This window comes from Uranotaenia lowii, chromosome 3, assembly GCF_029784155.1.
Source record: "Uranotaenia lowii strain MFRU-FL chromosome 3, ASM2978415v1, whole genome shotgun sequence".
Taxonomy (NCBI): domain Eukaryota; kingdom Metazoa; phylum Arthropoda; class Insecta; order Diptera; family Culicidae; genus Uranotaenia; species Uranotaenia lowii.
In genome coordinates, this window is record NC_073693.1 from 257,668,653 (window position 1) to 257,680,587 (window position 11,935).

Below are 11,935 nucleotides of genomic sequence, written 5' to 3' on the forward strand. Positions count from 1 at the left end.
TTATGTGTTTTGAGCCCTAGAATCTGTTGTTTTGTGTGAAAGTGCTTCCACTATCTTGTAATTTGAAACTAAATGATACTTTTCGACAACATTCTTCATCAGAAAAGAAATAACTTAAAGAATTTATAAATTTACCATAAACGATTGTTGACATCGGCAACACTGCAAGCGTCGCTTTCGACGCGCCGCTTTCGACGCGCCGCTGTGAAATGCAGTTCAGTGGCGAGCGGATCAACTGACGTTTCTCCTGAACTGTCAGAGGATTGGCGGTCTCGCTCGCTCTCTTCTTCACGTCAGCCGAACGGACCGGGTGGAAAATTTGTTTACTGAAAACACGAGTGGTAAAAATTATAAAAGTTGAAGAAAATCTTTGTTTAAATACTTAAAAATAGTTTAATTTAGGTGTGCTTAGTGCTAGGAGGTTAGTACGGTAGGATTCCTGTTAAAAGTACGGATTGTTTAAGCAGGTAAAACTTAAAACTATGATCGACAAATTAAAACTTAGAAGCTAAAACATAACCTCATTCATGCAGTACCAGAACCTACGAAGTCTGACCGTGATCGGATTGAAGTTTAGCTTCTGAATAAAGGTTATTAAAGCTAGATTCGAACGAGGTTAACAAGGTACACAAACAGATTAAAAGAAATTAATAAAATATATCCTAACCTAAATCTTCATACATGCAGTTGAAGCGCATGCACTTAGCCTACAATAAACAAGTTGTTCGGGCGCGAGACAACATATAAGAGAAAACTGTACAAACTGCTGTCAAAAATCAGCGTTTTTTCTCGATCCGCTCGCAACAAACTTCAAAAAATTCAACACGACCAAGATGAAACCTTCTTCCGGAAGTAATCCCGTTGCTACACCGAACCAACTCCGAAAGGGGTACAACTGCTATGCGTGCTCGGAGCCTGATTCCATTTGCGATCTCGTCCAGTGTGATCGCTGCAAGCGCTGGTGGCATCAATCGTGTGCGGGAGTTACTCCGTCGGTGGAAAATCGGCCATGGTCTTGCCGACTATGCTCACCAGTACCCAGCCAGCCAACAATTCGTGCTAAATCAACTACTTCCGAGAAAAGCTCCCGGGCTCGCAAACGTGATCTTCAGCTGCAGCAGCTTGATGAAAAGCGCGCATTGGATCGCAAAGCGAGGGAGGTGACATTGAGAGCCACGTTGGAAGAAATAGAGGCCGAGAAACAGCATGTCTCGGAGAGATTCTCCGTTATGCAGGCGGAGGATTCTTCCAGCGAAGAAGAAGAAGAAGGTGATCGATCGATTTTGAACACTACAATCGAGCGGTCTTATAGAACTCAAGATTGGGTACAATCATCGCCCACCATCAACGAAGTGAATCAGCAGCAGGCAACGAATAGCAGCGCGATTCAAACCGAATCCAACCATCAAGAATTGCCACCGACCCCCCAGCGGATTACCGGTGCCTTTCCAAAGCGGCGCAGTATGGTCCAGCATCCGGATCTGGGTCCTTCCAGAATGAACTGGCCGAATTGGGATTCCCTTTCCTTGGTAGGAATGCATCAATGGGAATCGTTATTACTGCGAAAGAACATCTTTCACGTGCAAGATCCGAAAGCAGGGCCGCTAGATCGTAACGCGGTTTATGGGTCGCCGGTTATTGATCGTACGGTCCAGGATTCCACCAGTACAGCGAAGGATAAATCAGAGGTCCAACTATACCAGTCGGGACCATCAGCTCCAGCGTTGGCACCTCCGACCAGTTCTGGTTATTGTCTACCAGTACCGGAAATTACTTCACGCTCGGTGCTCAGTGCGCCGAATCAGGAGACATCGAATAGGAATGTCGAACCGGCATTCCTTAGGCCTTCATCAAAACCAACGGTACCCAACCCAAATTGGGCGCAGCCTATTCCGGCGATGGCTCAACGGCAGCAGGTCGGTCCGAGGGGCAAGCAAATATTGGAGGAGCAGCGTTCATCGAAAGCGGGTCAACCGCCCTACCAGCAGTGGCCGGAGCGATCGACGATGATACCGTCGGTGGTCCAGCCTTCAACGTCGGGTCAACCGGTGCCATCTTCAAGGGCTTCCAACCAGCAACGGCTCGCATCAACACAGCCACCGGTAACCACTCCTCCCCCCCTCCATCAAGCTCAAGGTAAGGCCGAACCATTTTATTCTTCTTTCGAACAATACATGCCGCTCAATATTGCCCATAATCACAACCATACTGCCCATAAAACCACCAATGAACATAATTCAAACCATACTGCCTTCAATACCAATAATACTTACGATTATCGAAACGATAATAATCATAATGCAAATAATTATTCTGCTAATGATTCGAGCCATGATAGAAATCATAACATAGACCACCTCGCACCCCTTATAAAACAACTCGGCTTAGGCCCGAATGAATTTCCGGATTTTACCCATTTTCTGAATACTTTTCAACCAACCCCCTCTCAACTACTAGCCCGTCAAGTTTTCCCAAGGGACCTCCCAACCTTTGACGGTAATGCCAACGATTGGCCAGTTTTTGTCAGCAGCTTTACAAACTCTACGCTAGCTTGCGGCTATAGTCCGGTTGAGAATCTCGGTAGACTTCAACGCTGCCTGAAAGGTCATGCCTTAGAATCAGTCCGTAGCCGACTTCACACCCCAGAATCGGTTCCTTTCATTATGCAAACCCTACGTTTTCTTTATGGGCGTCCAGAGCTTCTTATCAATGCCCTACTGGATAAAGTTCGTTCCGTCCCCGCACCGAAAGCGGATAAGCTTGCGACTTTCATAGATTTCGGGATTGCGGTACAAAGTCTTTGTGGTCATTTGGATGCCGCCAATCAACAAGACCATCTGTCAAATCCGAGTCTGCTGAACGAGTTAGTGAACCGACTGCCTCCAGACTATCAGTTCAAGTGGGTGGAGTTTAGTGAATTCGAAGAAAGAGTGGATCTGAAATTGTTTTCAACGTTTGTGACGAAAGTGGCGAAGTCTGCGAGCCGTGTCTCCGTCTACAACGGAGCTGTGAAAAGGGAGGACAAGCTGAAACCGAAGCGTGGATCCTTGAATGTGCACTCGGAGTGTGAGGAACGGAACCAGGTGCCTATCGAAAAACTCTGCCCAGCCTGTTTTCGAAATCAACATTCACTGAAAGATTGTAGCAGGTTTTCAGCTATCAGTGTCGACGAGCGGTGGAACCTTGTGCAGCGATATGGAGCGTGCCGCAATTGCCTGAACTTCCACGGGAAGCGGTCCTGTCGTATCAGCGGTAGGTGTGGAGTCAACGGCTGTACACATCGTCACCATCAGCTCCTACATTCCGGCCGTTCGAAAAACCTGACATCAAACCCACGAGAACCTGGTTCAGGAAGCGGACATCAGAACAAGCCAACGACGAGGAATTCTGCTAACACCGTAGTGCCAATTTCACAGCCATCTACTTCTCATACACCAACCCATGGAAACAACTATGCCCACCATAGTCCGGAACTTACTTTCTTGTTCCGAATTCTTCCGATTACGGTTCATGGGAACGGCAAGTCAGTGGAGACCTTTGCCTTTGTTGATGAAGGGTCGTCACTCACTATGGTCGAAGACTCGCTCGTTGAAGAGCTAGGAATACAAGGAACACCACAGGTTTTGTGCCTCCAGTGGACCGGCGATATGATGCGTACAGAGCAGGAGTCCAAGATTGTCGACATCAAGATTTCTGGTCCGAGTAAAAACAAGATGCGTTTAAGCGACGCGCGTACGGTGAGCAACCTTGCACTCTCCACTCAATCTCTGGATTACGAAGGTCTGGTTAGAAACTATGCACACTTGAAAGGGCTTCCAGTTGCCAGTTACAAAGATGCCGTGCCAAGGATCCTCATTGGCGTCAACAACTTACACATGACAGTTCCGCTTCGGATCAAACAAGGTCGCACGAACGAGCCGGTGGCAGCGAAGACGAAGCTGGGTTGGTGCATTTATGGTGGTCGGTCCTCAGAGCACACAGCAGTCCAGGTGAACTATCACGCGTGTAGCTGTTCACAAGACGATTCACTGCACAAAGTAGTGAGAGAATACTTCGAGATGGAAGACATGGGGATTCATGCTACTACGAAACTCGAGTCAGAAGCTGATATGAGAGCGCGCAGGATTCTGAAGGAATCGACACAGAAGCAAGGAGACCGATACGAGACGGGTCTGCTGTGGAAGTACGATCAATTTGAATTTCCCGACAGTTATCCGATGGCCTTTAAACGATACGAGTGCCTGGAGAAGAAGATGGCTCGGAATCCGGAACTGCGTCTAAATTTGACGAAGCAAATGGAGAGCTACCAAGCCAAAGGGTATGCACATCAAATAACCGAAGATGAGAAAATGAACTCCGATCCAAGACGTGTCTGGTACTTACCACTAGGCGTTGTGGTGAATCCGAAGAAGCCCGGGAAAGTGCGGATGATTTGGGATGCATCAGCGACAGTCGACGGCATCTCACTAAACACTATGCTGCTCAAAGGTCCAGACGAGTTAGCCCCTCTTCCCTGGGTGCTTTTCCGGTTCCGACAGTACGAGTTTGCAGTTACCGGAGACATTGCTGAAATGTTTCACCAGATCCGTATCAACGAGCGTGACAGACAAGCGCAGCGGTTTCTTTGGAGGCCGGATGGAAGCAGTAAACCTGAAACCTACGTAATGGACGTCGCTACGTTCGGTTCAGCGTGTTCACCAGCGTCAGCCCAGTACGTGAAAAACAGGAACGCCCAGGAATTCAAACAAACAAGCCCTCGCGCGGTCGAAGGAATTATAAACGGCCATTATGTTGACGACTACGCCGAAAGTTTCAGCACCGTAGCCGAGGCAATACAGATAGCGACTGAGATCAAATCGATACACGCAGCAGGTGGTTTCAACATACGGGACTGGAGATCAAACAGTGAGAAAGTTGTGAAAGCTCTTGATGGAAACGTTTCTTCCGAACCCAAATCCCTGAAGCTGGAGACAACTTTGACTGCCGAAAGAGTGCTCGGAATGCACTGGCTGCCGCATGACGACGTCTTGGGCTATTCTACCGCTTTGGCCCCGGAACTGCAGGAGATAGTGTCGTCTAAACGTAAACCTACGAAGCGCGAGGCACTTCGCTGTCTTATGACGTTTTTCGACCCCTTAGGGTTGCTCGCAGCATTTGTGTTGCATGGAAAGGTCTTACTCCAGGATATTTGGCGCGCTGGTACGCAATGGGACGAAGTCGTGGGAGACGAAGAGCACGAGAAATGGCTACGCTGGATCGAAGGTTTTCCGCTTATCGATAGCTTGCAGATTCCACGATGTTACTTCGACAGTGTTGACTACGATGATATACAACTCCACATTTTCGTGGATGCTAGCGAGGACGCCTGCGCTGCTGTGGGATACTTCCGTGTTCCAAAGATAACCGGGGGGTACGCGTGTGCACTGGTTGCAGCAAAAACGAAGGTCGCACCTTTGAAGCATTGGTCCATCCCACGCCTGGAACTTCAAGCGGCTGTAATGGGAACCCGTCTAAGAAAATTCATCGAAGAAGGCCATACATTCGAAATCAAGTGATGTGTTCTCTGGTCCGACTCAAGCACTGTGCTGGCATGGATCCGGTCCGATCATCGGAGATACACCCAGTTCGTAGCCTGCAGAGTAGGGGAAATCCTTTCAAACACCAACATCGCAGAGTGGCGATGGGTCCCATCAAAACAGAACGTCGCCGACCTCGCCACCAAATGGGGACAAGGCCCGCCTTTGACTGCAGAAAACGCTTGGTTTCGTGGTCCGGATTTCCTTCAAGAAGGCGAGGACGAATGGCCACAACCGAGGAAGCCGACTAGCACCGAGGAGGAGTTGAAGACGTCTCGCCAAGTATCCTGTCTCCATTCTGGGTTTGTAGCTCCAGTAGCGATCGTCGACACCAGTAGATTCAGCAAGTGGGAGCGAATGCTGCGAACTGTGGCATATGCACATCGCTACGTAAATCGTCGACTTAAGATGTATCCCGTCGAAGCAGAAAGCAGTTACCTGAGCCAGGAGGAGTTGTTAGCAGCTGAAAACACACTGTTCTGGATAGCGCAGCAACAATCGTACCCGGTGGAGGCATCTATCCTTCGACGAAATCTTCACCAGAACTCGAACGGTCAGGATCATCTCCCAAAGCATAGCGAACTACATCACATTTCACCATACTTCGACGAAAACTTTGTCCTCAGAGTGGATAGCCGAGTTGGAGCAGCAAAAAACGTCGCCATGACAGTTAGGTATCCTGTCATTCTTCCTCCGACCCACAGAATTACTGAGCTGATCATCGACTTCTATCATCGAAAGTTCCTGCATGCCAACTTTGAAACTGTGGTGAACGAGCTTCGTCAGTCCTTCCACATTTCGAAGATTAGAGCAACGGTCAAGAAAGTAATCCGCCAGTGTCAACATTGCAAGGTATACAGGTGCAAACCACAGGTACCTAGGATGGGTCCTCTGCCCGCAGCACGGCTAGCATCGTTCGAACGTCCATTTAGCTACGTCGGTTTAGACCTGTTTGGTCCAATCCTGGTCAAGAGAGGCAGAAGTTCGGTTAAACGCTGGGTGGCTCTATTTACCTGCTTAACCATTAGAGCAGTTCACGTCGAAGTAGTCCACAGCCTCACAACAGAATCCTGCATTATGAGCATTCGGCGCTTTATTGTTCGACGAGGGGCACCACTGGAAATCCATTCGGATAACGGAACCAACTTCCGTGGAGCCGGCAACATTCTAGAACAACAAATCGGCCAGTTTCAGGACGACTTAGCAGCAACCTTCACCAACACTCACACCAAGTGGGTCTTCATACCTCCAGGAACGCCGCACATGGGAGGGAGCTGGGAGCGTATGGTACGCTCGGTGAAAACGGCCATGGAAAAAAGCTTGTGCGTGGGACGGAAGCTAGACGACGAAGGCCTGAATACATTTGTAGTAGAAGCTGAAGGAGTCGTCAACTCCCGACCCCTGACGTACCTACCATTGGATAGCGAGGAAGCTGAATCCCTGACGCCCAACCACTTTTTGCTAGGCAGCTCGAACGGCGTAAAGCAACCGAGCAAGCAGTTTGTGGATGTAGCTGTAGCCCTGAAGAGCACCTGGAACCAGATAGAGTGCCAGCTGGACATGTTTTGGCGTCGTTGGGTCTGGGAATATCTACCCACTTTGACTCGTCGCACAAAGTGGTTCAACGAAGTTCAGGAGATCGGCGTGGGGAACTTGGTTGTAATTGTGAACGAAGCTAAGAGAAATGGGTGGGTGCGAGGTAGGGTTCTGGAAGTATTCCCCGGGGTGGACGGGAGAGTTCGCCATGCAGTAGTGCAAACAAATAGAGGGTTGTCAAGGCAATCGGTCAGTAGACTGGCAGTGTTGGATGTTGAGCTTATGGGTGACACGGATCCAAAGGCAGTCATCGGCCAGCGTCACGAGGGGGAGGATGTTGACATCGGCAACACTGCAAGCGTCGCTTTCGACGCGCCGCTTTCGACGCGCCGCTGTGAAATGCAGTTCAGTGGCGAGCGGATCAACTGACGTTTCTCCTGAACTGTCAGAGGATTGGCGGTCTCGCTCGCTCTCTTCTTCACGTCAGCCGAACGGACCGGGTGGAAAATTTGTTTACTGAAAACACGAGTGGTAAAAATTATAAAAGTTGAAGAAAATCTTTGTTTAAATACTTAAAAATAGTTTAATTTAGGTGTGCTTAGTGCTAGGAGGTTAGTACGGTAGGATTCCTGTTAAAAGTACGGATTGTTTAAGCAGGTAAAACTTAAAACTATGATCGACAAATTAAAACTTAGAAGCTAAAACATAACCTCATTCATGCAGTACCAGAACCTACGAAGTCTGACCGTGATCGGATTGAAGTTTAGCTTCTGAATAAAGGTTATTAAAGCTAGATTCGAACGAGGTTAACAAGGTACACAAACAGATTAAAAGAAATTATTAAAATATATCCTAACCTAAATCTTCATACATGCAGTTGAAGCGCATGCACTTAGCCTACAATAAACAAGTTGTTCGGGCGCGAGACAACATATAAGAGAAAACTGTACAAACTGCTGTCAAAAATCAGCGTTTTTTCTCGATCCGCTCGCAACAACGATAAAATGCTATCCATAGTAAAAAGAAAGATCATAATTGTTTTTCAAAACAAAATTTTAAATTTTTCCATACAAACCTAAAAGTTCAGATTAACTCAGGATGAGTTTTGAACCAAAACGATTTTTTTTAGATCTCAGGTCCTTAGAAAAAAATACAAAGAACCCATCTCCGTTTGATGCCTGCCTTGTGATAAACTTAATTTTTTATTTTGCTAAATCTGTTTTTAAGGGGGGAGTAGGGTCTAACGGGTAAAAATCACACCATTTTCACGATTTTTTTAGAGCTATCGTTCAAACAAATGTATTAAAATTTTTTGCATTATACAAAGCATTGTTAAAAGAACATTTAGTAATTTTTTCGTAGAAAAATATTGAAAAAATGAGCTGGTGACAGAGCACTTTCGAGGATGCCTTTTAGAAAACAGGATTTGCGGTGGACACTGTATCTCAGCACAGAATCATCTGAAGTAAAAAAATCAGAGCAAAATATTTTTAATAGATTTTTTTCTGGACCCCAACGTTTTTATTTAACTTAAAAATTTTTTTATGAAATTTTTGTGGCTGTTTGAAGTAAAAACTACGATTTTTCACGAAAAAATCCGCAATTTTTTATCTGTAAAATCTTCCCAAAGTAAAAAAAAAGAAAAACGTTGGGGTTTGGTATTTTATATGTAGAAGATACATATGTTCCAAATTTGAAAAGAATCGGTGAAGTAGTTTTCAAATGACGATGTCCACGGACTTTAAAAATGTGCTTTCGAGAAAAAACGCGGTTGAAGTTTCTGCGTTTGAAGTCTTGCAGTATTAGATAAATGGAGATAAAGGCCTATAATTTCTACAGTTTTGCTTCGATTGACTTGAAAATTTTACACAACATTCTTGAAATGTTTTACAATAAGAAAATGAAAAAAAATCGATTTTTTGAAAGTGTTAGAGCCTTCTCCCCCCTTAAATTGACAAATTGCTTTTTAAATCTATAGATTGCAATTTGTTAAGTTCCTATTGATGACAATTTTGACTTGATGTAGTCACTTATTTTGACCTAATATTGTTTAAAAATAACTATTTTCCTCTACTTGTTTGCTTCATGGTCGCTTCTAGCCCTGCTATGCTAGATATGGACTACATGTTCAAAATCTACCGTTTTCTAAAAGCTATCTATCTTCGTCTATAATTCTTTTTTTAATTGCATATTTCCCTTTCTATCTTCTTTTCATTTCTCACAATGTGTTAGGTTAAGCAAACAATTGTCAACAACCAAAACGACTTTGGCTCCTTAAAACTTAATGGTAAAAGCCGTTTCAAATGAAGAAATTTCAAAAAAAAAAATTTAAGGGTACAACAAATATTTGGTGAGTTCTTTCCATTTATATTTGTGTATTTGTGTACATTGCAATATTTTTCTACTCATCAATCCTATCTTCCAAATAGGATTTCCTAAAAACATAATTAACCTTTCTCCTTCCTGTCTGATACAGCATCTTTATATGTATGAGTTCTCTGCATTTGAAAAGTTTATTTGGCTCGGATTTTCCCGCTTACTCGATTTCGATACTTACCACCTGTTGATCTCTTCAATCAATGTGTATTTTCTTGTATTTTTTTCAAGCCTAGAAGTAGACATATCAGTACTACTCTTAATACTACCTGGTTTACTTCTTATTTTTTATAACGGGTAAACTGATATGATACGAAAAGCTGATCTTAATCGAATAGTTTTTGCTAAGTGAAAGCGACAAAAAAGTATGACTTCTACACAAAGCCCCATTGAGGTGGAAAATCGAATTGTGCCACAGGATTGCCATATTCCATTTATCCGTCCATCCATCCATATAGAATAAACAGGAGTGAGATTTTTTGTTCACATTTTAGACCCCAGTCATTGTTTGATCTCATTGATTCTCTTTTTTTCGGATGGAAATAAAACCAAACGCAATGCTTTGATTGATATCAGACAACCAATGTAATTTTTATTTTATTTCGTCTTTTTTTTTGTTTATTTTAATTTAATTGATACAAAAAATAAAGCTTTCATAGTTGTGTGTATGTATTCATTTTTGTTTTTTGTTTTTTTATCTTCGGATTTTTTTTTCTAAAGCCTCCCATTTCTTCTCCTTTTTTTTGTGTAGCACACTAAATTGTGATTTTATTTTTGCTTCGTGATCCCCTTCCTTGACGCGTCGAATTCTGTATGATTTTTCAATAAAGTGCTTTTGCTAGCGGTAGCATTGTTTTAGAATTGCTCTTCGTTTTTTTGTTTTTGTTTTGATAGCAACCAATCGATATTCTTACTATACTTATTCATTGATAACTCTCTTTGTTTTTTTTTGGTAATTTTTTATTCTATTAGCATCAGTTGATATAAGAACTTATCAAAGCGTCTTAAGATAAGTTTCTCTTTCTTCCGTGCCACGCTCGGTAATAAATTCTGTTTTTACTTTTCGTGTTTGAAAAGGTTTATCTCCTTACAGTTTTGCGGTTTTCGGTTATCCGGGCGAAATTTATGGGTGTGTATAATTCAAAGGCGAACAGCTTGAAAGATGCTTATTAACACAGGCAGAAGCTGCGATTTCATGCGGAAACAGCATTATCCTTTCGATGGTCGGATTCGGCGAACCGTTTCGTTGATACCTGAGCGCTTGCCGTTGTGGAAAGAAAAGAAGAAAAGAACAGAAAGAAAGAAAAATTAAGTAACTGAAACCAGCAATATATCATGTGAGTAAAGTTTATTCCAAAATAAGATATGACGACTTTTATGGAATTTGAGTGGACTGATACACAATTTGTTTTGCCTTTTCTCTAATGGAAACTTCTGAATTTTGTTACAAGTTAAAAAGGTTTACGTTAAAATTTTCTATGAAGAATTCATGATAAGTTGAATAAGGACTATTATAGGCTAACTCAAATTATCTGACCCTTTGAGAATCTTACTGTTTAACTAATTGGTTCAAGACTTATATTATCAAATTTCACGGTAACTAAACAGAGCCTAAAACTTACTACTAATTTTACTGAACTAAAATTCGTCACCTTTAAACTGAATTCAGATCTGAAAGTGAAAGGAGAGTCAAACCAAGTAGCCTGAATTCCCTAGAATTGTTTCCTGAAAGCTTAATCATCTTAAATTGAAGTTCGTATTGATTTGATATTTTCTAGATGGACAATGCCGTGAAGACAAATTTTTGTTGATTTTAACTAGTTACTTAAAAGTGGTTAAAATTCATTAGCAGTTGGAAATAAAATCATCTCTCTTGACAGTTCCATGAGTCTACAGCGCACTCCATCGTTTGTCCAAATGATAAGTGGCACCAAGTGTAGGTAAAACGAATTGTTCCAGGTCCTAATTTACGGACCGAACTGAGTCGCGCTTATCTGTGTTTCTATTGTTTGTGTTGATAGCTCTCAATTCATTTCTACCGATTCAGGCAGCATGGGGCCAAAGTATAGACCAGGTGCAAGTGGCAGCAGCCACCTGTCAAAAACGAAAACAATAAAATTCGAAATTAACAACCGATCTCTCTCTCTCTGCGAAGTGCGAGTAGAAGTTTCCCTAACAAAAGGCGCCGAAGGAGCGAGATTTACTTTCTTGTGCTTTTAATTTACGCTTTTCTACTCCTTTCGTTTGAAGCTGTTTAAAAGCATGATTGGATGTAATTGTGTTTATTGAGACGTGGTCTTCTTCATCTTAAAGGCACCCTTTGGGTTGAAGTGAAAGAATGTCATTATTACTTTAGATTTTTTTTAAGAAAGATCAAAATTATGAAGATAACATCATGTTTTTTCAGACTTCATAAATATTTTCGAGTAAAATGGAACTTGTTGAAT

General features: G+C 43.3%; 1 protein-coding gene across 1 annotated transcript; it reads left to right on the forward strand.

The window, feature by feature from the left end:
* Positions 1–833: 833 nt before the first annotated feature.
* LOC129753328 (uncharacterized) lies at positions 834–7,541 on the forward strand. The gene is made up of 3 exons (XM_055749142.1): positions 834–2,136; positions 2,698–5,410; positions 5,579–7,541. Exons 1-3 carry the CDS (start codon positions 834–836, stop codon positions 7,539–7,541), a joined length of 5,979 nt encoding a protein of 1,992 aa, XP_055605117.1.
* Positions 7,542–11,935: the final 4,394 nt, after the last annotated feature.

Excerpts from the sequence above, each read along its gene's own strand:
- LOC129753328 (XM_055749142.1), top strand. The coding sequence starts at position 834 with ATGAAACCTTCTTCCGGAAGTAATCCCGTTGCTACACCGAACCAACTC. Across the intron at positions 2,137-2,697 it reads CCCCCTCCATCAAGCTCAAG|AGCTTCTTATCAATGCCCTA; the intron begins GTAAGGCCGAAC and ends ATGGGCGTCCAG. Across the intron at positions 5,411-5,578 it reads GTTCCAAAGATAACCGGGGG|CACTGTGCTGGCATGGATCC; the intron begins GTACGCGTGTGC and ends GTCCGACTCAAG.